This window comes from Cotesia glomerata, linkage group LG7 (genome assembly GCF_020080835.1).
Source record: "Cotesia glomerata isolate CgM1 linkage group LG7, MPM_Cglom_v2.3, whole genome shotgun sequence".
Lineage (NCBI taxonomy): Eukaryota > Metazoa > Arthropoda > Insecta > Hymenoptera > Braconidae > Cotesia > Cotesia glomerata.
In genome coordinates, this window is record NC_058164.1 from 22,469,560 (window position 1) to 22,495,590 (window position 26,031).

Here is a 26,031-nt window from a genome sequence, read left to right on the forward strand (position 1 = left end):
CGTCAACTTGGTGTGAAAAAGTTTCAGAGCAACTTTTGCCGACAACTTGGTGACAACTTGGTGAACAAGTTGACACCAACCGAGTTACTTTCCAAGAATTGCCGCCAAGTTGGTGACAAGTTGCGGCAGTAGATTGACAGAAAGTTGCGGCCAACTTGGCTATCAGGGTTATTATCAACATGTTCTCCGCTCTTTTTATAATCAACATATTCTCCACTTTTTATTATCAACATGTTCTCCGCTTTTTATAATCAACATATCATTTCGCACATAATTCTATTCTCAATGCGGCTGTGGACCGACTTGTGCTTTCTGTACTGTATTTACCCTATTCCTCACCCCTTTCTATCGGTTGTTGGAATAGTGGCGATGGGGAAACCACAGAGAAAACCCATGCCAGTACAGTCGGCTACCGGAGCGATCTCCGACGGTTGGTGTTGGAACTATTCGAACAACTGTCGGGGCTCGAACCCTCGCCTCACGACATGATGCACGAACGAACTAACGGGATAATGACTTAGTTCGCTCGGCTATCATGCCGCTTATGCTTATTATTTATATTAATATTTTAAAAATATTATATTATTATAAGCTCACTAGTTATAACTAGGTATACCTTCTAAGTAACTGATAGTGAGTAGTTATTTTTGCATCCGCTAAATAAATCAGCCAACAATGACGTAGCTATCAGCAACCATATTGCCGTTACTCACCGAACTAAGTAAATCTGGACTCGTAATTTACAAGTCATCATTATCGTATAGAAAATGTTAATAAAATTACATTAATTGAAAGTTTTAATTATAAGGGCTTATGGTAAGCCTATTAAATTATAATTATAATAATTGATCGTTAGTTTCATAATTATTAAAAAGACAAACAATACAATTTCGTGGTTCGAATACTTAACCTACACAGAAAGAATGGTTCACTTGAACCAAGAAAATATTTTTCTTGCTAATTATTTTCTTGGGCGAAAAAAAATTTTTTTTTTGACACAAGAAATTTCACTTATCCCAACAAAATTAATTCTCTTGCTTCAAGAAATACGTATCTTGATCCAAGTCAATTTATTCAAATCAAGAAAGTTTTCTTGTTTTGAGAAAATTTTTCTTTTGCTCCAAAAAATTAAGTTCTTGACAGAAGTAAATTTTCTTGTCTGGAGAAAATTTTTTTCTTGCTCCAAAAAATTAAATGTCTTGATAATAAATTTTCATTAATATTTTTATTGACGAACATGTCAAATGGGAAGATCAAATAATATTGAACCATTTTCTTTCATTCAATATGTATAATTGCGTGCTAAAATAATTTAAAATGGGTATCAAATATTCAAAAGAAAAATTTTCTCAAGGTGAGAAAATTTTTTTCTCAGCTGAAGTAGGTGGCGCTGCTTCCCTAAAGTATCTAAAAATCTTGATCCAATATAAAAATTTATTGTATCAAGTATTTATGATAATTAGAATTAAGAAAAATTACTTCCACCAAGAATAGAATTTCAAGAAAAATTTTTACTTCGGCCAAGACAACTTCGGTCTTCCTTTGCGCACCCGAAAATTTACTTGAGCCAAGAATTTTATTCTCCAGTCAAGAAATCTTTTTTTCTGTGTAATATGTTTTCAAAACAGATAGTCCTTTTTTGATATTCATACAAATTTGCCTCAGATTCAAAATCATTGACCTTATACCTGGCCTATAACCTGTTCGCAAAGTTACTAACGTAATCTGGCAGCGAAATCTTGCAAAAATACTTTTGCAAACTATGTCAAAACAATAGGCACAGATGTGGAAAATAGTGACGTAAAGTCGTTTAATTACGAATTACAATTACGATATTTTGGCTAGACCTTGAAAAATTAAGGTTAAAACTAGTCAACATTTATACAAACAAATAATGTAAATATTATCGGTAATGTGTAGCTGATTAATAAATAGTGTGTAAATATTTGAAGCTCAAAGCAACTAAAGGATTTTATTTAGTTACTTTAGTAACCGGGATAAAAGTTTGTTAGAATTTTTTTCGGTATTAAATTTTTTGGAACGCCTTCGATTGCGAGTACATATTATATGTGGAATATTATATAAAACATACATCAGCTGAGCACATACTCACGTATCCCGTCAGCGGTCTTTCATATGTAATATCAGTCACTTAAGCTATCGTAATCCCGTGACGCAGAGTTATTTCGATGAATTTAATCGTTTCATATGTTTTGGATTATCCTCGATTTTCATTATTTAAAAAAAAAAAATTTTTCGGAATTTTGTAGATGTTTAGAATTTTTTATTTAGGAAAAATCCTGTGAATATTATTGAAATGACAAGTTGATCTTTAAAACGATAAATTATTTTTAGTTTTGGATATTGACGTCTCGTCGGAATGAAAATTCTATTCAACCGAATAAATATCTAATTAGTTAATCAACAATACAATTATCACTATTTAATAAATAAAATTAATAAACAAACGATTTTTAATGAATTATTATTATATCTAGTATTAAGTAATACTTTGCAAAAATAATTTTGCAAAGGTCAAGAATTGTAAAAGCTATAAGAATAACGTATCTGCGAAATGCTAAATCATCTTTGAATCTATAAAGAGTCACCATTTATATACAATTGGAATTCACCTCATGCCGGCGGCAAAAACAACCATATTTAAAAGTCAGTGACTTATTTATGACTGCCATGCTATAAAGACCTAACCTTCGTCAAGAACGAAGGATACGCAGTATATTGGGGTCGTTGATTCCTCTGAGTGGGATATAAACACTGGATGGACTCTGGTGATTCATTTTATCAAAATTCACCACACTATACAGTCTGCGAAATTTTATGGGGGAATAATGTCTAATATTACGTGCATTGTACCAATTGTGTGGATCTATTATCCAGACTTCTTGGTCGAGCGATTAGTCCACGCTCACCTGGTTGAGCATTGGAACCAACATCATAGCCTGATCGGTGTCACGATCACCCTGGAAAATGTCACGACGATCTCGGAGCATTACGTGCTCGACATAATCTGGTTTCGAATTGTGGGAGACGCTAATGATGATCCGTTTAGCGACAATTATTACGTCCTTTCCATATAGTGAATCTTGGCTAAATATGTGTAATGTTAGTATTAAGCAAATTTGTGTTAGTGTTAAACAATCTTATTGGCTAAGAGTTTTATATTGTATATTAAATATGTTGTGAAATTTTCCGTTTTTTTTGTCTTATATATTTTAGTGCGCACCTTTCAGGAGAAACAGAAAAAGTTACGGCTGAACTTGAGGTAGGTTGACTGTACCGTGACGTCTCAAACTCTGACGTTACGCTCTGACGTCACGTTCTGATGTCATCGCTCTCTAGCTAGACGTAAAATTTTGCTAAGTCTGTAATTTTCCTGATTAAGACCTTTACTGGTAGAGTCGAATAGAGCTCTATATCAAACTCCATACATTTTAGACTACCGCTCGACCAGGGTCATACGCCATGATGAAAAATAAAAAAAGCTAATCGATTTTTTTGTAATTTGGTTTGCAAATGTTCTTTAATCACAAAATCGACGTCACAATTGATTATTACAAATTATGATGTTTTGTATTCAAATTGGTCGACCATTGAACCCATATAAGTATTTATATTTTAGACCGATGACGAACAATAAACTTAACAACTACGCAGGCTTATTTAAATGAAAATGTTTGTGGATATTTACCAAACCGTAAATACAATCACGTGGCAAAATTTACAAACAAAATAACACTAAGCTTGATGATCTAATGATTCATGATAACTGTCTAAGAAACGTATTAGCTTGACGACGATAAAGAAAGGAGCTCTGGTCTCTTCCAGGAATTCGTGGATGCGTGGGATGTCGATTATCCACTGAAACAAAAAGAAAATTTGGAAATTCAAAAGTGCACGCCTTTCATTCAAATTTTAAAAAGGAAATAAGTCGTACTACTGACTTATTCGTATTAAATGGATAATTCGACAAATTATGCTTTTATTATTGATTCAAATATTTCGCGCCGTTTTCATCTCAGATGAGAATAGGACGCAAGCACACTACTGAATATATAATCGAGCGCCCCGGCGTTACTTAAGGCTAGTCTTTATTTAAACGCGACTCGTGCATCGTTAATTATGTAAATAATGTAACACTGGTTAAAGTTTAATCAAGCTGAACAATATGCCGTAAGCCCTAAAACTGATAAACTGAGAAAATTTTAGATTTAATACACCACATCTGCAGCGTCAATCGACAAAATAAACATTGCATGTGTTTATGTAGGTGACACGCGTTAATATCCCCGGACAAAATATCCCCTTCCCCTTGTTTATTTCTAATGTATTTCTAAAAATTTCTAAAAAAAGTTTATTTCTAATGTATTTTTAATATTAAGTAGCAAGTAACAAGTAGCAAGTAGCAAATTTACTCCTAATTTACACCTAAGTTAAACCTAAGTTACACCTAAGTTACACCTAATTACTACTTTTTTACTACTGACCGTATACCTGTCCCTGCATGAAAACACACCACACGGGAGGGGTATACTGGGGTGGACCTACAACTCCGCTGTCCATCTTACAGCAACAAAGAAAGTTTATTTCTAATGTATTTTTAATATTAACAGGGGGTATTCTAGTCTAGAGGTCTGAATTTCGAGCGTTTTTTGGCAATTAATATAAAAGAAGCAGTTAATATTTTTACTATACAATTTTTTATCATTTGTTTATTGATATTTCAAGAATACAAAAAAATACATTTAAAAAAAAAATAAATTTTCAAAAAGATATAAGTCCTTGAAGCAGAGAAAAAAAAGGCCGTGTCCTCGTGAAAAGGATTTCACAATGCAAATGTCCATATTAAAGAGTTAAGTGACTCGTTGTTATTTTGAGTTTCGCTGCCCAAGCAACGTTTTAATAAAGAATCATCTGATAAGCATTCGTAAATAGGTTTCATAACATTTAAAACCTTATCAGTTAGAGGTGGATTTTCATGGTGAAAGTCATCCTCAGTTCCTTCGGCCGCTGCTTTCTGCCACTTGCACCAGCTGTCTGGTCCAGGAGGGCAATTCATGTGCTGAGGCTTCTTATCAGTTGAAATTTTATGCAAGTACGTGGCCCATATTTCTCGTTTCATATCTTCAACGGATTCAGGATGACGACGGATAGCTAATCCGTAGTACGCAGACAACTGAGTGATTACTTTATCAGTCAATTTACCAGCACACTTACCACCAATTCCACTATTTTCTTTTTTTGCCTTCCGAAGACGCGATCCCATACGTTTTTGGACGTGTCCAACACATTCTTTTTTAATAACAACAGGGTTACTTTTGTAAGGATCTATATTAAGAATACCTTTAAAAGTCGTTGAGTCGCCATCTCCGATATACTTCACATATTTTACTCCATGCTTTTCTTCGGATAACTTTGAAAATCATTTGAATTTTGAAAAATCCTTTCAGGGAGATATTTTTGAATATCTAAACTATCGAATTATGAAAAAAAAATTTTTTCATTTTTTTCAAAATTCTAGACTAGAATACCCCCTTAAGTAGCAAGTAACAAGTAGCAAGTAGCAAGTTTATGTAACTAACGATTACTTTTATCTCTGAGGTTATGTCAGTTTGATTATTTACATTTTTGATTAATATTTCTGTACTGAATGATCAAATATCTTTCTATATTAGACTGATGACAAATTATAAACTAAGCTACACAACCTGTTCCAAATAATAACGTATATTAATATTTAACGAAAAGTCAGTAAAATTTCGTGGCTTTGTTTACGAACAAAATAACACTAAGCATTAGAATTTAACGATTCACAATAAATGTTCAAAAACCGGATTAGTTTCACGATTATGGTGAGAGGAGCTCTGGTCATTTCCAGGAAGTCGTGGATGTTGGGAATATTGATGATCCACTGAAACAAAAGATACGGAACAGCATCTGATTGAAAATAATTTGGCAGGTACTCCAGGTACTCCAGCTACTAATGATGCTACTTACGGCAAGGATACTGCAGCCTGTTCTAATGGGACGATCCACCACCCTCCATGGAAGCACGTTGAGCATCCAGTGGACGTCGTCGATGTGGATGCGCCAGAGTACCACTAATAACGGGTCCAAAAAAGGAATATCCAGCAATGTGTCTCCAGTACGCATGGGGCGTGGAAGAAACGGCAGATTCACCAACTCTTGAGGCCTTAACCGGTCTGCGTTGAGATAAAGGTCAAGAGCCTGGAGGTACAAATCCTCTTGTGTTAATTGGTTCGCATCTTGAGCGGAGTTGATGAAAGGTTGTCTGTAGCTCAAATCGTCGAGAATGACGGTGGTTATCATCCAATTGTAGAAGTTGGTGTGTTGGACTACAGGAGCATTGGTTTCATTGGTTTGTGCTTGATCAGCTGGAGTGGAAATTCTGACCGGTGGTGTTGTAGACCTTGACGCTTGTACAGTTGTGGTGGAAGTCGAATCGACTTCGTTGTTCTCCAACTCAAGTAAGCTCGAGTTATCTTGATCCCTTGGCTCGGACTCTCCTGGACTATTTCCATCGAAGCGACGCAACAATTCTATGAGACTTCTATTCAGTCTTCTTATTGGGGGCTGCGAACTTCCGGGGGTGTCATCAACCGAACTTGTAAGTTCTATAACCGGTATGAAGAAATTACCCGGTCTATTCATTTTTCCGGCGAAATTTAAATTTTCAAAGCACTTAGTTATGTTGGGACTGTTGTGTATTGTGTCAAGGTATGTGTCGTCTTAACATAGACGTATTTATTGCAATTCAAAACTCGAAAGACAACTTGGGCGTCGTTAAATACCCGAATGGCATTACATGAATAAATATGAAATCAAACTGAACGACGTGCAGCGAGCACTCAAATCGACTAACTGAAAAAATGTCATAATTTTACAACATAAAATGCAGTGTCAGGCAAAAAGATAAGCAGCATGTGTATTAATTTAGCTGCCAATTATTTTTATCGCGGTTGCGACGTAGTTCGTCTTTTTGAAATGACGAAAAAATAAGATAATTAATTAAAACCAAAAGTGTGAAACTAACTTTATTTTATTGCTTTTTAACGTATGTGAATACCGAAGTGGTCCAAGAATAAATTTCACACATCCGCTCGGAATTTATAAAGATATAGATCTATATAAAAAATGATAAGGTATTCAATTGTGGACGTTGAACATCGAATTGCTGCTTTTTCACAGAAACTATTTTTGAATGTACCCATACGTTGAACAGCGGTAAGCTCACAGGTTTAGCTTGCAGGTGATGTGTCGTTTGGCATTCATTTTTCTACCTGTAGAGTTAACTTGCAAAAAGATTCTCTTGTCATTGACGTACTATGTATAACTCAAAACTGTGTACTTAGTGTATTATTAGTGTACTAGTGCAGAATAACCGTATTCAAAAAAAAAAAAAAAAAGAACGCCGTTAAACGTTCCTATGAACATTCAGATGTTTAATTATAAGTATTATGTGTATCATTATCAACAATATTATATTTATAAAACAAACTGCAACGAATAAGCAGTATCTGAGGTCAACCATAATCCAAACAACTGATAACGTAAACAAATATGAATGCAAAGTAATTACACAAGAAAAAACCACCTGGATTTATCCCATAAAGAGGATAAGAATAATTTAAATAAACTACAACACTTACTCGAGAGTTTGAGAACGTAGAACGCATGTCGGTTCTCGAACTCGAGCCCAGGAAGTCCTTCGTTGTAAGGCTCTAAAATCACTTCCGCTGACAACCCCAATCAAATCGTTGTTTACATCCTCCGAAGGAACGATATCGTAGACATCAACTCCAATCACCTGTCTGCAATCAAGATAACTATTTACATTCTATCGAGTTAAACTGTTTGTTAAAAAATTTGTGAAACGCTACTTACTCAGTAGACACCAATTCACACACGAAGGGAAATCCATTTGGGTGATTCTTCATCAACCGAACTGAAATGTCATGCACCCTGATGATGGGGCTCTCCTGTTGGCTGGTACTCATGATCTTTCTAAGAAGCTTTACAACAAAATCTTCTAGGCCATAAATTGGCCAGGTTAAGGGCACTAATATATCCGGTGCTATAAGAACATACTCAATATTTGCAAATTGTTCTTCCATTTTATCGTAAAGGTAAACGACTAGTCTCGACAAACTTAACTTTTAAAGTACCATTCTGGACTAGTAAGTCTTTATATCAGTTCCAGATCATGCATATATGCAAAGGTTACACGTCTAAATGATTGAATTAATTTTACGATCAGATGCTCTCATAAATAATAGATTTGTTCGACGGGTAGCATCCAGAGTGTTGATATGAATGAATGGTGCATAAAAAGCTTTTCATTGCGTTTTTCGTAAATGAATCTGGTTAGCAGTTCAATAGTCGTCGGACCTACTAGAGGTAGACGTCACAATAAAATTTAACTAGTCATTTGGAAATCGCTAAAAAAACGCTCTTAGTCGGCCATTTAAGTCACACCCCTTGTTTGCATTTTAATAAACAAAGGTAGAAAAGCAAGACGTAATTTAGGTCATCGCCCCAATAATAAATAGCTTGGTATCAAAATAAAGACCTTCACCACTGTCAATGACGTTAGGCCAACGAACGTATGATATCACTCGATGCCAGCGTGTTTCATTAAATCTTTAAATATGCGCAACGTTAGATTATAGTATAAAAACAACCATGATCGTTGCATCGAACTTTGTTGACTAAGATCAGTCCAAGGTTGATGATTCATTCGGTGTGTGAATAGAATATTAGTAGGCCAAACTAGTATGCCCTTAGTGATAGTAGGTGTGTACGTTGTGACGTATCAATAGACTCGATAGAGTCTGGCGTCAAGTTCCGTTCTCAAGCCAGACTACCGAGTGTGTATATACCGTAAGCAGAACGGTTTTTTGAGGTTAAAAATTTTTTTTCAAATTTATTTTGATTTTTTTGATATGATATTTTATAATAGTAGTTCATGCTTTTTATTACGCGTATTACTTGATTATTATCAATTATCTTTATAATTTCTATTTAAAATTATTAAAAATAATCAGCACAAACTATAGCGACCCAGATTTTTAGATTTTAACTTTTTTCTTATGTAAAAAGCGGACGGCCAGAGACTAAATAATATAAGTATGAATGCTAATCTTATAATAGATAGGAAACTACAGTGAAAAAAAGATATTTGACAGCTTGCAATTACACACGCCAGGCGGCGCAAGAATAACTTTTGCATGAACTATAGCTTAAAGGGGATAGTTTGCCACCGGAAATGTATTAAATTAAAATTGTCAATTTTTATTATAATTACAAAAAATACTGAAATCCGTACAAAAACAGTTTCACTGTAAAAAAATCGCGCCAAGTCCACGTTCATAAGACTATTAAGAAAAAAAATATTTTATTTTTTTACAAAAAGATATAAAATAAAAAATTAAAAAATCCAAGTAACCGATATGGTTGTATATGATTTTCGGAAATTAAAAAAAATTTTGCTGTAAATTTAAAAATTAAAAGAAACAATTTTGAAACGTACTTGGTGTGCGTCATTGTGTACTTCAATTTTTTTTAAAAGTACTAGAAGATAGATTTTAGGAATTTCATAAAAAGTGAAATATTTCGTTACCAGTGAAACTGTTTTTGTACGGATATCATTGTAATTTTGACATTGGATGTTTGAATAGTAACGAGATAAGAGGTTGCATAATGGACTTTTTGCATTCTCCGCTATGTTTTCAAGTAGGGTAGAGTAGGGTTAGTTGATTTTTTTTTCAAATATATGACTTGTAATTGGAGACATTTATATATTTTACATCTTTTAAAACTTATTCATATAAAAATCTTTTACAAGACTTGCGCAAGAATACTCTCAAGTTTGATAGTTGCTAGCGTCGATGTTCCACCTTGCGGTCTTGCTGCAGATAACTAACAGGTAAAAATTACCAATTTTGTGCAAAACCGTCCCCAAGAATATAACTCTGTTATATTGCAGTAAACTATATATCTGTTGCTGTGCTTCTTTTCAAGCCATGTGCAAATTTCTTACGTACAACAATAGGAAAATCATATACATTTCTTGAGTCGGTTCCTTGAAACACAATCTCGCGCAAAACATATACGTAGATGTAGACACTAGTAACTATAAGTTCTGCACAAGCTTTTGCTAAAGCACATGTTTCTCGGGTGACCAACAAACTAAACTACTTCAAACCTTAATTATAGAACCTAGTCACTCTAAAAGATCTCACATCACAATCACAATTGAAACTTTTGAGACTTGCACTCTGGTTCGTAGCCCTCATCATAAGAATTGGTCTCCGACTGCAGGGGAACCCTGCATTGTACACCGTTCTGATTTAAGACGTCCATCATCTTATCATCTCTGGCAAAGAAGGCGATGTGGTACGGCGTTATTAAGTCATTGTTCATAGCTTCCCTGTTGACGTTAGGCTTCTGACACAGCCATTCTACCAAGATGTAGTTCTGAACCCTCACTGCTAGATGCAAAGGTGTATCCCCTCCTTTCAACTCCTTTTCATTGACATTTACGCCTCAGAGCGTCAGGAGTTTCATCTTTTCGACGGCGACTTCTTGCTGGGATGCGACAATGTGTACACATTATTGGCGTTTCGCATTGTATTTCATTAAAGTTTACCAGTTTGCACAAATTTACCTTTCTGTTTACATAAGGTGTATAGTAATATAAAACATCGCTTCAGTCGTTGCATTATGTAGAGTTTATCTCTTGCTCCCGAATATTTAATGCCACAGCTGTGTTGGCGTGATGCCTACCGATTTATAGAGTTATTTATGAGTCACTTTGAAAGTTAATCGACTGAGCTGAATGTTTTTAACGATATATCAAAGCAAGTTTTGGCATCTTATGATGTGACTAAAGATATACAATCATAGGATATATTGCACTAATGGAATTAGTACAAATCAGCTAAGTAACGGCCCGGGGGATTAGTGTATTCCGGTAAGCTGAACTATAAACAAAAGTTTATGTTCAGTTATATTTGATTTTCACCCAGTGCAAGACGTGCTCACCTAGGTTTTAAATCATGGAAGAGAATGGACCTGCTAATGGCCAACAGTTTGTTGAGCCGACTGACCACGAAGGTCAAGTTTTTCAGTATATCTGTCGAGTAGGCAATATCGCAGAGCTTTTAGAGGCTCTGGAATCCATGCGGTGGACCGATGTCATACATCAGTATGATTTATGTGGAAGACAGGTCACTCACGCCGTAGCTGAGGACGACCAAGCTAACGCTAAGTCAAAAATCGAGATACTTTGGAACATGGGTGCTGATATCAATGCTAAGGAGGTTGTTATGGGGAACACCTTGCTGCATATTGCGGTGATCACTGGGAATTATCCGCTGGCCCAGTGGATTTGCCGAACACCTGGTGCAGACCTAGGAGCTGTAAACTTTTTGCAAGATACTGCTTATCAAGTTGCCTACAGAATTTCAGACCTTGGAATGATGGAAATCCTAAGGACTAGCGGTGCTGTGTGTGACGATCCTTCCGATGAGTCTGACACATCAAGTGAAAGTCTTGAATTGACTCCAAGGTAACTTATACACGATATTTGGCGATATGTAAACAAATAACATAGCAATGTCCACTGATAGGGAAAAGGTGATGCAATTCTAACAAGGGGTAATTGTAAGAACAAATATCTAACAATGAGATTGAGAATTATTTTTTTTCTTGTAAATTATTTAGAATAGTTATTTATGAGATTGTTGAGAGTTTTAGCTATTTATCTTGTTTCAATACTTAAATACTTACAATTCGTTGAAAGACACGTGAAAACTGTTTTATGATACTTTACAACTTTTTTAATAACATGTTTGTTTTTTAATAATATGATGTGGGGTTTGAATGAACACCTTAATAGAAATTTTAAGAATAATGTAGAATAAGTCTTTATGTTAATTTCTCATAATTCGATATTTATTATAAAGTAGGTGAAAAACATCACTTGTAAAATGTGAAAATGCCACAATTGTAACACATATAAACATATAGTAAACAATACGATTTACTTAAAATATTTAACATATATATTTAATTATTTATAATATTAAATAAATTTTTTATCTCAGGAATGTGGACAAGATAGGATCATAATAACAAATTACATTATTATTTCTGCTGAAATAATAATTCGGCAGAAATAATAATGTAATTTGTTATTATGATCCTATCTCGTCCACATTCCTGAGATAAAAAATTTATTTATGATAACTATGGACGATAATATTAACTTTAATTTGTAATATTATTGATTCAACTGTATTCTATTCAGAAAAAAATTGTTTGATTGGCGGAAAAAAAAAGTTTCTTTATGCACAATAACATTACAATCGCGGCTGTATTATGTTACTATTATACAGTTCAAGTGATAACTTGTGGCCTTAGTAAGAATCTGTTATCACGCGTAGACATATATTTATTGCATGACCAAGTTACATTGATTCATTTGTGTTGTAACAGTCAATTTACTTGTTAGCGAAATGAATAAGTCAAATATGGTATTTACCGGTATCAAGAATGAAGAAGGTGATAACTTGGTGCACTTCCTTTGCCATAGTGGTGACGTCACCGAATTAATTATCTTGCATGATTTCATCAATGAAGAAAACCGGTACACCTTGGTGGAATACAATAAGAAACAACAACAGTGTGTACACATTGTCGCATCCCAGCAAGAAGATGCCGTTGAAAAGATAAAACTCCTGACGCTCTGGGGCGCAGACATCAATGGAAAGGAGTTGAAAGGAGGAGATACCCTTTTGCATCTCGCAGTGAGGGCTCAGAACTACTCCTTGGTAGAATGGCTGTGTCAGCAGCCTAACATCAACAGAGAAGCTATGAACAACGACTTAATGACGCCGTACCACATCGCCTTCTTTGCCAGAGATGATAAGATGATGGACGTCTTAAAGCAGAACGGTGTACAATGCAGGGTTCCCCTGCAGTCGGAGACCAATTCTTATGATGAAGACTACGAACCAGAGTGCGAGTTTCAAAAGTCTCAATTGTGATCGTGATGTGAGATCTTTTAGAGTGACTAAGTTCTATAATTAAGGTTTTAAGTAGTTTAGTTTGTTTGTAACCCAAAAAACATGTGCTTGAGCAAAAGCTTGTGCAGAATTTATAGTTACTAGCGTCTACATCTACGTATGTGTCTTGCGCGAGATTGTGTTACAAGGAACCGACTCAAGTAATGTCTATGACTTGCCTATTGTTGTACGCAAGAAATTTGCACATGGCTTCAAAAGGGACAAAGCTAACAGATATATAGTTTACCGTGATATGACAGAGTCAAATTCTTGTGGAAGGTTTGAACGAAATTCGCAATTACTACCTGTTATAATTATTTGCAGCAAGACCCCTAGGTGGAACATCGACGCTAGCAACTATCGAACTTGAGAGCATTTTTGCGCAAGCCTTGTAAAAGTAACTGCTCATCATCGACTGTGAAAAAGTAACTTAACTTTCCAAGTGATTGTTTTTGGTCAAAATTTGTAATCTAATTAGTTTTAAGTCAACGTTCTAAATAATTAGAAAAATTTTATAATTTAGTAGATAAAAAACTTTCTTATCTTTCTGTGAGCTTAAAAAATGTATAAGTCCTACGTAGCTACTACAGCAAGTTAACATAGTAAACTAAGAAAGTTCCCGCGTGACTCACTCATATGTTTACGTTAGAAAGACTTATTGTTTACACGTATTGCGGTGGGACTCAATCGTGGCATTAGTGTATAGTTTATACAAATATTACTATAGTACCATAATACATCGACGTCGGACTTATATTTTATTTCAGTCAGAGTCAATTTAGTCATCGTGTAGGTTACTTTAATTAAAATTAATTGACTGTATTACTGTCGTCAGAGAAAGTTTTGGCAAGGATGTGTAGCCATTAAAATGTAAACACTGTTTGACACTATTCGTTATGTTGCGGAGATTCGTATTAAATATGCGCAGTAATGCACAGAATTAAAATAAATAAATTGTTTTTTCTCTCCACTGGCTTCTGGTCAAAAATGAGTCGTAAATTTTGTTAAATTGATTAATATAAGAAATTAAGATAATTAGTACCTAAGAATTAAAGCTTGGTTTATATTGAGTCATTTAGTATATTATTTAATATTGTTAATACTCTGTCTGTATCTTCAACTATGTATCATTTAAGTAACCTTGTCATTGGCCTTATGGGCTGTTGGGTTTTAATAAAGGAAATAAATAAATAAATAAATACATGTGTGTTTCTATAGGTTACCGGTCATCAGCCTTATCTCGTAATTGGCCAAAGATTGTAAAAAAACAAAAAAGTCCTCATTTTTTGTTCTTTGTGAATATCTTTGGGTCGAAAAACTTGGCCCGACTGGAAAAGACTTAACCGATGGAGATCCGCTGATAAAACAGGTTCTCGTGGCATTTAACTGCAAAACGGATTATGATACAATAGGTTTAAAGGATATCTAGGTTTTCTCTATAAGAATTACAATGATTCAAACAAAATACACGCAAAATGAAACTGTTTCAGTAACGTAAGATTTGTATCAGTGCGTTTTACATTATTATCCCTGATAAAAAAAAGTCTTGAGACAAAGAAAAAAGTATTGAAAAGTATTGGTTTTCTAGTCAATCCAATACTTTTCAATACTTTTTTCTTTGTCTCAATACTTTTTTTTATTCAGGGGTCGATCTCATTAAGTTTCTCTGAAAAACTACATCTACCTTATAGCTAAGACTTTGTTTTTTTCACACGTTTTTATTGTGTAACACTGTTTAGGTAAGAATAATACAATTAAAACTGTTATAATATTTGAATATGGCTTTCAGGTATATTTATTATTTTCATCCGTTAAGGATACTTACTCTTATGTACCGTATATACATTTGTGGTCAATTTTTATTCATTATTTGAAAAGCTATAAGATTTTGTAGTTATATATTGAGAATTTAGTTGAAAAAATAATTTTATGCATTTATAAATATATATAGAGTGTTTTAGTGCGACTATGAAGAGTCAATTGTAGTAATTGTAAGATTTATAATGAACTACTAATATAAGCGTATAAACGTTGTGAGAGCAAAAGAGAGATAGAAGGTGAAGCTGAATCACCACACACAATTATGTATATGTATATAAAATATTTATATATATACCTCCCCTTAAGTTGTTTCTAATAAAAGAATAATATTTAAAAAAAAAAAAAAAAACAGGCATGAATTTATTGCAGTAACAAAGTTTATTGAGATGATTTTTTTTTTCAAAGTTTTATTTTGCTTTAGTTAAAGGAAGAGGAGATATATATAAAAAAAAATTTATAAATACGTATATACATAGGTCATTTGCTATCAAATCCTTAGATTTGAAAAAAAAGCTTACCGATACATTTTTAGCACTTGATCTTTAAAAGTTCACAAGTCATGAATTTTTAAGAGCTCCAAAATTTTAAATATGTGTTTTAAGAATTTGTAACTTTTTAGTGATTTGATATTATCGACAAAAAATAGGGAAGCGTTTTTTTATTGTAATATTTAGTTTTATTAGAAATTATAAAAAAAAAAACTTTTTTTTTTTTATTTTACGGATGTAAATTGAGAATTTTATTTATTTCAAAGAGTGACAATTTAGGATTTGTTACAAAAATGTCTATGTTATTTTATATAATTTTTTGAACTACTTTATAAATATTATTTTTTTTTTTTTTTTTATTTATTATTATTTAGAGTCGGTTTTAACTGCTGTGGTCATATCGCCGACTTTTAACGATTGGGAGTGGTACGTTGGGTCTTTTTGGGGCGTGTAAATCTTAACCTACGCGGCAAGGGCCGAATATCAACCAAGTTGGTTTCTAAGACTACCTTGGGATTCGAACCCACGCCTGGCCGGTAAGTTAGTCCGAGTTCTCTATAGGCCATGCGCCTTAGACAACTCGGCTAACGTCACCGGTTACTTTATAAATAGTTTTTTAAATTTTTATAAAAAGAATTTAATTTTTTAGCTTCTGAGTTAATAAAATATACATTTTGTTTTAAGAGATTTATTTCTTTAGTTCGAAATATATTATATTTAAATGAAAGAATAAAAAAATTATTTATTAGATTTTAGATTTTGTTTATTTTATGCCAAGGCACAGGCCAAATGGCAATTTCAAATACAGATATATTACATATGATTAGATATATGAGGGTATAAACGTGAGTACATAATAAATGAAAACATAATATATTTTGATAGAAGTAGATTTTTGCCTTTAATCTGACTTGATATATATATATATATTAGGGTGTGCCAAAATGTAACTCCCGTAGAGAACCTTTTAAAATTGGAATTTTTAGTTCCGCTTTTAACAGGGGCTGCGTTTGGGCATTTTCTGATATATTTTGGTGTGAGACAATGTATTTGATTTTCATAGAATTTTTTAACAGAAGCTTAGTTTGGGCATTTCCGGTGAAAATTCAAAATTTGGCTGGAAGTGCCCAATTAAATCTCCTGTTAAATATCCTATAAATAATCAAATAAATTCTCTCAACCCGAAATATCTCAGGAAATGTCTAAACACAGCTGCTGTTAAAAGTGGAACTCAAAATTCCAATTTTAAAAGGTTCTCTACGGGAGTTACATTTTGGCACCCCTTAATATATATATATATATATATATATAAATATATAAATATATATATAACCCCTATGTGGTAACTAATAAGAAATAAAAAAATATAAAAAATTTTTTTTATTTTTTCAGTCTTTTATTAGTTACTACATGGGGAGTATATATATATATATATATATATATATATATATATATATATATATATATATATATATATATATATATATATATATATATATATATATATATATATATATATTAGGGTGGTGCAAAAACCAACTATTTTTTTTTTTTAGTCTCGAGTGAAAAAATGTTAGTTTTTGATGTTTTAAGAGCCCTCACCAAAGGACAGCTTAAAAAAAAATTTTTAAGAGGTCACTCCAAATTTTTTAAAATTTCAAAAATCGAATTTTTTTTTTTTTTCTTTTATTTTTTTTCTCGTTACGGTATAATTTTATAGACCAAAAAAAATAGGTTTCTGAAAGTTTCAGTTCAAAATTTAAATTTTGAAAAGTCGCTCATAATTTTTTTTTTTTTTTCTTTAATTAGTCATATCGCCGACTTTAAGTGTTGGGAGTGGTACGTTGGGGTCTTTTTGGTTTGAAAAAATCTTAACGTACGCGGAAAGGTCAAATCTCAACCAAGCTGGTTTCTAAGACCAGCTTGGGATTCGAACCCACGCCTGGCAGTTGATTAAATCAAATTATTAAATTAAAAAAAAATTATATTTTCTATGTTGTGCTTGATTTTTAGTTCATCTCGTAATGTATTTTTATCGATTATTGTACTAAATAAAAAAAAAAAAAATGCATGGAATTTTAATTTGAAAAGTAAAAGGTCGCTCGATAAAATCTAAACTAATGCACTAATAAATTGAAAAAAATTATGAGCGACCTTTTAAAATTCAAATTTTGAACTGAAATTTTCAGAAACTTATTTTTTTGTAGTCTATAAAATTATGCCGTAACGAGGAAAAAAATAAAAAAAAAACAAAAATTCGATTTTTGACGATTTTTGAAATTAAAAAAAATTTGGAGCGACATCTTAAAAATTTTTTTTTTAAGCTGTCCTTTGGAGAGCGCTCTTAAAACATCAAAAACTAACATTTTTTCACTCGAGACTTAAAAAAAGAATAGTCAGTTTTATTGCGCCACCCTAATATATATATATATATATATATATATATATATATATATATGAATATATATATATATATATATATTAGGTTGTGCCAAAATGTAACTCCCGTAGAGAACCTTTTAAAATTGGAATTTTTAGTTCCGCTTTTAACAGGGGCTGCGTTTGGGCATTTCCTGATATATTTTGGTGTGAGACAATGTATTTGATTTTCATAGAATTTTTTAACAGAAGCTTAGTTTGGGCATTTCCGGTGAAAATTCAAAATTTGGCTGGAAGTGCCCAATTAAATCTCCTGTTAAATATCCTATAAATAATCAAATAAATTCTCTCAACCCGAAATATCTCAGGAAATGTCTAAACACAGCTGTTGTTAAAAGTGGAACTCAAAATTCCAATTTTAAAAGGTTCTCTACGGGAGTTACATTTTGGCACCCCTTAATATATATATATATATATATATATATATATATATATATATATATATATATATAAATATATAAATATATATATAACCCTCTATGTTGTAACTAATAAGAAATAAAAAAAAATATAAAAAATTTTTTTTTATTTTTTTCAGTCTTTTATTAGTTACTACATGGGGGAGTATATATATATATATATATATATATATATATATATATATATATATATATATATATATATATATATATATTAGGGTGGTGCAAAAAAACCAACTATTTTTTTTTTTGAGTCTCGAGTGAAAAAATGTTAGTTTTTGATGTTTTAAGAGCCCTCACCAAAGGATAGCTTAAAAAAAAATATTTAAGAGGTCACTCCAAATTTTTTAAAATTTCAAAAATCGTCAAAATCGAATTTTTTTATTTTTTTTCGCGTTACGGTATAATTTTATAGACCAAAAAAAAAATAAGTTTCTGAAAGTTTCAGTTCAAAATTTAAATTTTGAAAGGTCGTTCAGAATTTTTTTTTTTTTTCTTTAATTAGTCATATCGCCGACTTTAAGTGTTGGGAGTGGTACGTTGGGGTCTTTTTGGTTTGAAAAAATCTTAAAATACGCGGCAAGGTCAAATCTCAACCAAGCTGGTTTCTAGACCAGCTTGGGATTCGAACCCACGTCTGGCAGTTGATTAAATCAAATTATTAAATTAAAAAAAAATTATATTTTCTATGTTGTGCTTGATTTTTAGTTCATCTCGTTATGTATTTTTATCGATTATTGTACTAAATAAAAAAAATGCATGGAATTTTAATTTGAATAGTAAAAGGTCGCTCGATAAAATCTAAACTAATGCACTAATAAATTGAAAAAAATCATGAGCGACCTTTCAAAATTCAAATTTTGAACTGAAATTCCGGGAATATGTAAACAGGAAGTTTTCGGACAAGATGAAAATTTATTGAAACGATTATTAAAAGTAAAATAAATCAAGAAGAAAGTCAATGACTCGATCGTACACACTTTGTAAAATAAAATAGCATTTTATCAAGATAATTTGTTTATGTATCATATTTAAATTAAAAAGTAAACAAGAAGGTTGTCCGGAAATTTTCCGTCGGTACTGTATATATATATAATATATATAATAGTAATGGCAATGATCAGAACCAGTGGCAATATTATTACAACAGTAATAACAGCATGAAATTTTTCTCTCCGTGTAATAATTTATTGAGTTTTAAAAATCTAAAGCTTCTTCAATTATGAATAAAAATGCTGATCAGTGTTTAAGGCTATAAGACGTCATCAAAAGCATTATCTTGCGGCGCCATCTATTGGCCATAACTTGATTTTCTTTGCTTGGAGAGTCGTCGCAATTATTTTAAGTCTCTGACTTTCCAGTTCGCGACGTCCCCTAGTGAACCTTACGAAAATCGGATGCATTAGTACTGATGTCAACTAGGAGAGCTATCCATGTAAAAATTAACAAAATAACTACCTTTAAAAAAGAGAGGGTGGGGCAAAATGGGAAAGTGGAGCAAAATGGAGAGCCCTAAAAATGTCGTAAAAAAATTATTTTCTTTACTTACAATCTTGACTTTCCTCAAGAAATATAATAAGTAAGTAATTAATGATATAATGATCCAATGATTGTAAGAATTATTAAGTTTTCTGAGGATTTTTACGTTAGCCTAAAAAAGGATACGGGCAAAGAAAAAACTGACGTTATCAATGGGAAGAGGCATCCGAGAAATTGTCCTTAACTACCTTCCGGTCACTTAATAAGGTTACTGGCTACTGCGACGCCGCAAGGTTAGTTACATAAGGGATCGATGACGTACCACACGTCTAACAAGTGTTCAGTTATTGGCCTTGACACTCCATGCTCTAACGTAAATTCAGTATCAGTCAAGAGAAGACTATTATGGTTACCAAATGTTATTATTATAATCTTTAACGATAACGTACGTTGGTCATCAGTGCTGTAGAATTTTTGATTATTTTAATTTCAACCTGTGCTTCAAATGCGGTAGATCAAACCACAAGCATAAAAACTGTAGTAATGAAATCAGATGTCTAATATGTGCTGGTAGCCATCTTACTAAAATGTGTACAAGCCAATCTAAAAAGTGCATAAACTGTGTTTTCTACAATGATAAATTCAAAAAAGATAGAGCTACTGATCACTGCGCTACAGATATGTGCTGCGAATATCTCAAGTACAAACTGAACAAGATTATCAATGAAACTGATTATCCCATCAAACCTATTTTACCAAATTCAATTGGTAATGTAGGAAATAGATTGACAAATCAAAATCAATAGTTTATTATCAATGGAGGATAATTCTATTGAAGAAAACTTTAGTGATCTTTGCAGCTTAAATAAATTTCTATGTCATGATAACTTACTGATACTCCATCTCAATGTCAGAGGTCTAAATTCTAATTTTGAAAATCTTGAAATTTTTATTCGTAACTTAAGTGTCAAACCTGAAGTCATAATATGTTCCGAGACTTGGCAACTACCCTGTTTTACTTTTTTTCACCTTGATGAATACAGTTGTTATTATAATCATAGTAATGTCAATAAAGCCGACGGAGTGGTTATGTATATTAAGAAAACTCTACAATTTAGCACGTCAATTGAAGTGTCGGGTCAAGTAAAGTTTATGTCTACTAAAATTAAATTGAATGATGGTAGTGTTTTTAAAATATCTGGTGTGTACCGATGTCATGATGTGAGCAGGGAAGATTTTGTTAAGGCAACATACGAATACATCAAGTTAAATAGTCATGGCAAAAATCATGCTATAGTTGGTGACTTTAACATAAATTTGTTGTCAACAGATCTTTTAGCCAACAACTTTCTGTCAAATTTTCTAGACAGAGGGTATTTACCACATTTCAATGGTATAACCAGACCTAATGATTCTGGTGGAACTTGTATTGATAACTTCTTTATCAAATCTAACATATGTAATTTAAAATCCTTTACTTATACTAATACTTTTACTGATCACTTTCCGATTTTTGTCAGTTTTGATCATCATAAAAGCAATAATAATAGTAATTTTAGTAATAATAATTGCAACAATGGTATTGCTCCTATAAATTACAACCATCTGGCTATTCTTAGTAATGAATTTAATTGGTCGACATTACTTGAAATACAAGACCCTGATAAATTTTTCAATGTATTCACTGATAGTATTAAATCTTTAGTTAGTGATGCTAAGTTTAAAATCAGAAATAAAAAAACAAAAATAAGCCACGTAGTCAATGGATAACTCAGGGTATTATGGTTTCATGTAAGATTAAAGAGCAACTATATAGTATTTGGAATTTAGACAGGGATAATGAGGAACTTAAAAGCCAATATAATGCATACTGTAAAATTCTTAACAAAACAATTAAATTAGCCAAAAGTAACTTTGAATCTAAAAAAGTCAGAAATTATTGTAATGATAGTAAAAAACTGTGGAATTATGTAAATAGCAAGCTTGGAAAAAATAATCGAGCTAAAGATATTGATTATATTATTAGTGATGATGAGATTGTTTCAGATAACAAATTAATTGCTGATAGTTTTGTTGACTTTTTTACTAATGTTGGTGAAAAGCTTGCGAGTAAGCTAGGTAACAATGATGAAATTAATTGTGAAAAACTGTTGAATATAATTGTAATACTATATTTTTATTACCTACTAATAAATTTGAAATAGAAAAGTTATCAATGAAATGAAAGACAAAGCTGGTGGCGTTGACAATATTCATAGCAAGATATTAAAATGTATAGCCAAAGATATTAGCCTGCCTTTAGAATATATCTTTAATAACTGCATAAGCAGAGCCATCTGGCCCACTGCTTTGAAGAAAGCTGATATTATTCCGATTTACAAGTCTGGTAACGCCCATCTGGCCACCAATTACAGACCTATTTCTTTGATTTCTAACTTGGCTAAAATCTTTGAAAAATCATATATGTTAGATTATATAATTTTTGTATTTGTAATAATTTGATCGCAAATAATCAATTTGGTTTCATGAAGAATAGAGGCACGGATGATGCCTTAGCTTTTACCTCTAACTTTATTTACAATAATGTGGATAAAAACCTAGCTACCGTGTTAGTTTTCTTGGATCTTGCTAAAGCTTTTGACACTGTGAATCATAAAATTCTTCTAAATAAACTATGGCGTAAGGGAATAAGAGGTCTGCCTCATAAATTGATTGATAATTATTTATCGAATAGAGAGCAGTGTGTCAAAATAAATAATTGTAATAGTGATTACAGATCTGTGAAAATTGGAGTTCCTCAAGGGACTATCTTGGGACCACTTCTTTTCATTTTGTTTATTGATGATATTTTTAATATTGTACCAGAGAATGCACTAGTTTCTTATGCTGATGATACTGCAGTCCTGTGCAGTGGAAGTGGTTGGCAAGTAGTTCATGAATGTCTGACTGAATGGTTAAAAATTTAGATAAGTGGTTAAAGGCAATAAGCTTACGCTCAATGTTGATAAGTCTACATACATTACTTTCGGAAGCTACATTGATAGTGTTCCCACTAGTTTTCATTTGTTTATTAAAGATAGAAAACTGAAAAGAGTTGAAAGCTGTAAATATTTAGGGGTAGTGTATGACTGTCATATGAAATGGAATAAGCATGTAACTGAGCTGATTAAAAAAGTCAAGTACTTCACTTTTTATTCTATAAATTAAGTAATTGGCTACACCCATCTATACTGAAAACAATATATCATGGACTATTCGAAAGTGTTATAAACTATGGAATCATTGCTTGGGGTGGTGCATATGATAATACGATGAAACCTATTATAAATTTGCAGAATAAGTTGATAAGTAAAATGAAAATAAAAAATGAAATGTTAGTACCCTTAAAAATTAACCAGTATTTTGTTGTGAATGCGCTTACTTATTACTTTACAGATTGTAAATTAATGTACTCTGAGAGGTTTATAAACACACGTAATAGACTGATAATTTTACCAAAAATTAGTAAAAGTTTAAGTACCAAAAATGCGTTTTTTGTGGCAATAAAATATTTCAATCTAATTCCTAATAATCTAAAAGCTCTTGAATGCAAAAAGAACTTATTAAGCAAGAATTTTGGGAGGTGGATTAGATCTATTGAATTATAAATTAAGATACTATATTAGATAGCAAAATATTGTATAATTAGTCGTAAGGAAACTTATACTTTGTACATTGTATTGGCTTATGAATGTTTTAACACGATTTATATATAACTAAATATTATTGTATTTTTCTGGTGTCTATGCACAGGTGTTATGCACCTCTATAGAATGTATATCAGAAGTAAAAAATAAAATAAAAAAAATAAAAATCACGTCCGAAACAAATATTTTTTTGGTACCTTTTTCCTGTTATTTTGCACGACCATGAGGAACATTTATCGTATGACGCTGATAAGTTAATTCATCCCGAATTGGACTAACGACGGTATAAATATTTCGATAAAGAGCTTTTGTAGAACACTTTCTGTCCATCTGAGCAAGAAAGAAGTTGTTTATCTAGTTTTTTGAAGGTAAGAATTTTTCGCTTACATCTTTCGAGTTTTCTAATGGAGAGTTTAGAGTTTTTATTGTTAAATTATAATCAATAATTAGAATATTTAATCTACAAATGTACACTGAGAAAAAAGTATTTTGATAATCACCAAGTATAATACCAAGTATTGTGATTATCAGAATATAAGTCAGTTCAAGAGCTATACTCTACGCAGTAAACTATAATATATGCGCTGTCACTGCCATCGACGTTTTAACACTAACAGTCAGTTTATTTGATTTATGCACTGGTAAAAATAGAATTCAACTAACATTTATTATATTAGCTTGAAAAAAATTTATTATTACACTTTCAATTTTAATTTTAATTTCTTTTGTTACCTTTATAAGTCAATTGATTTATGCCAGTCAAGTGAGGTTATAATTATCTAATAGTTCTGTTATATTGGTATACTGATAATCAGTATACCTAGGTATTAGATAATCAGTATATTTATTGTGATAATCAAAATACCACGTATTCTTAGTAGCACAATACCAAATATTCTGATTATCAAAAATATCCTTATTAGCAAAATAATTTTTTCTCAGTGTATAATGTTTTTTCTAGCATAGACACACTCGACCAGTAATGAGTGCTTCTAACCAAAAATCAAAACGCTTACAAAAGAAGAGATCTGCACCAATTCCAGGAACGAGCAAAGAAAGCGAAAAGAAAGAAATTGATGACGTCTCACTACTCTTGACGATTAAACCGATCGTCGCAACTCTTTTAGAATACATCAAAGAGGTTGAAGATCATACTGACCCTGAACAGAAGCAGCTAGGGGATGACAACCTCATAGCAGTTGAAAGACTAAAATACACGCAGCTCCGAGATATTTACTTGAAAATCGTGCATAAGGACATGTCTAAGTACCTTCAGTTGTACCAAGAAAAAGTAGAGACTGATGGAGAGGTCCAAGTTACGAAAAAAATAGTGAGTAATGTTATTGCAATGCTAATGCAAACCATGATGTTCATGGGCCGGGATATCGAATAAGCATATGGAATATAAACTGTTATTTTATTCTAATAAAGATTTTTTAGTTTATTAATGAATCTCAATCAAACCGATGTTAACCCGGTTTAACTACGTCATTAGTTTTGCGCATATATTATATGCGACGAAGATGTCAAGCGTGAGTAGTACGGTACCTATTTATAAGACAATCAACGTATGTGTTTATCAGAAGTAACCTTGGTAAGAATAGAACAAGTGTTAAGGTCAAACTAATTCGATTGGAGTTCATTGCTCTTTGCAAAACTGCGCTGCATTTTTCTTATCGCAATAACGAGGTGTTTATTTTAAAAATTGTTCCAATACTTTGGTTTTCAAGTGAAATTCATCCCGCTTTGTCTTTATCATAATAGTACCTTGACTACCAACAGATCAGGTCGTTAATGGATCGTTGATAATTATGTTGGAAAAGTTTATGGTAAAAATTTCTTTTGTAGTGAAATTCGTCGGCTTGCCTCGAGTGTTCGGTTGTTTTCCGTATATGTGCATCCATAATTCGTGGATTGTAACTCGTGACGGTGATAATGTTATGGTAGCGTGTCCGCTGCGAAGTAAAGTGTTATTAAATATTTACCCTTCGATGGTTTTCGCAGTGTACTCGGCGACTTTGGAGTATGGAACAGGTTAGTGTTTTTTATATGACCTTAGGAACTGTTCCTTCGACGTCGTTACCTCTTTTTCATAGTTGGGTTAATTGCAGATGATGTTAACGAGGGGATGCAGTTCCTGCGAGGAAAAATGACTGAATACGTACAAGAATTTTCAGCGAGTGATTTTGAGGAAACAACGTCGATATTACGTCAACTTTTGCAAAAGTAATTGCATTTAGTCTTTATTTTTACAATGTTATGGCATAGCAACATATTTTTTTTCTGAATAAAATGTTTATAAATCAGCTTATCTGGTCTTTTATATTTCCATAGACGAAATCACATATCTATGCATTGACGACGTTAAATATTCTTTGTCTGCACTTGGGAACAGTTTTTTCGTTAACCTTTCAAACTCATTGATTGTCTCCCAAAATTGTCTGAATAAATGTATTTCAATGGGTCACATTTGAGTTGGAAATGAAGTAGACTGTCTGGAAGCGGGCACATATATAAGCCCGATGATACCTTTCAAAAGTATTTCTTTCTGATCCGAAGATAGACACATACGTTTTGTGAAATGAGATCAACG

At 32.2% G+C, this 26,031-nt stretch overlaps 5 protein-coding genes across 5 annotated transcripts; 3 read left to right on the forward strand and 2 right to left on the reverse strand.

Annotated features, from left to right (window-relative positions):
* Positions 1-2,723: 2,723 nt before the first annotated feature.
* LOC123269758 lies at positions 2,724-6,690 on the reverse strand. The gene is made up of 2 exons (XM_044735594.1): positions 6,016-6,690; positions 2,724-3,879 (listed from the first exon to the last, which is right to left on the reverse strand). The coding sequence occupies exons 1-2, from the start codon at positions 6,688-6,690 to the stop codon at positions 3,757-3,759; spliced, it is 798 nt and encodes a 265-aa protein (XP_044591529.1). The 3' UTR covers positions 2,724-3,756.
* A 799-nt stretch (positions 6,691-7,489) lies between these two features.
* Positions 7,490-8,872, reverse strand: LOC123269870. Its single transcript, XM_044735765.1, has 2 exons — positions 7,924-8,872; positions 7,490-7,850 (listed from the first exon to the last, which is right to left on the reverse strand). The coding sequence occupies exons 1-2, from the start codon at positions 8,151-8,153 to the stop codon at positions 7,685-7,687; spliced, it is 396 nt and encodes a 131-aa protein (XP_044591700.1). The 5' UTR covers positions 8,154-8,872; the 3' UTR covers positions 7,490-7,684.
* A 1,833-nt stretch (positions 8,873-10,705) lies between these two features.
* Positions 10,706-11,747, forward strand: LOC123269863. Its single transcript, XM_044735757.1, has one exon. The coding sequence runs from the start codon at positions 11,097-11,099 to the stop codon at positions 11,610-11,612; it is 516 nt and encodes a 171-aa protein (XP_044591692.1). The 5' UTR covers positions 10,706-11,096; the 3' UTR covers positions 11,613-11,747.
* Positions 11,748-12,375: 628 nt separating this feature from the next.
* LOC123269862 (NF-kappa-B inhibitor cactus-like) lies at positions 12,376-14,305 on the forward strand. The gene has a single exon (XM_044735756.1). The coding sequence runs from the start codon at positions 12,558-12,560 to the stop codon at positions 13,086-13,088; it is 531 nt and encodes a 176-aa protein (XP_044591691.1). The 5' UTR covers positions 12,376-12,557; the 3' UTR covers positions 13,089-14,305.
* Positions 14,306-23,871: 9,566 nt separating this feature from the next.
* Positions 23,872-24,882, forward strand: LOC123269868. The gene is made up of 2 exons (XM_044735762.1): positions 23,872-23,905; positions 24,381-24,882. Exon 2 carries the CDS (start codon positions 24,421-24,423, stop codon positions 24,829-24,831), a length of 411 nt encoding a protein of 136 aa, XP_044591697.1. The 5' UTR covers positions 23,872-23,905; positions 24,381-24,420; the 3' UTR covers positions 24,832-24,882.
* The last annotated feature ends 1,149 nt before the right edge of the window (positions 24,883-26,031 follow it).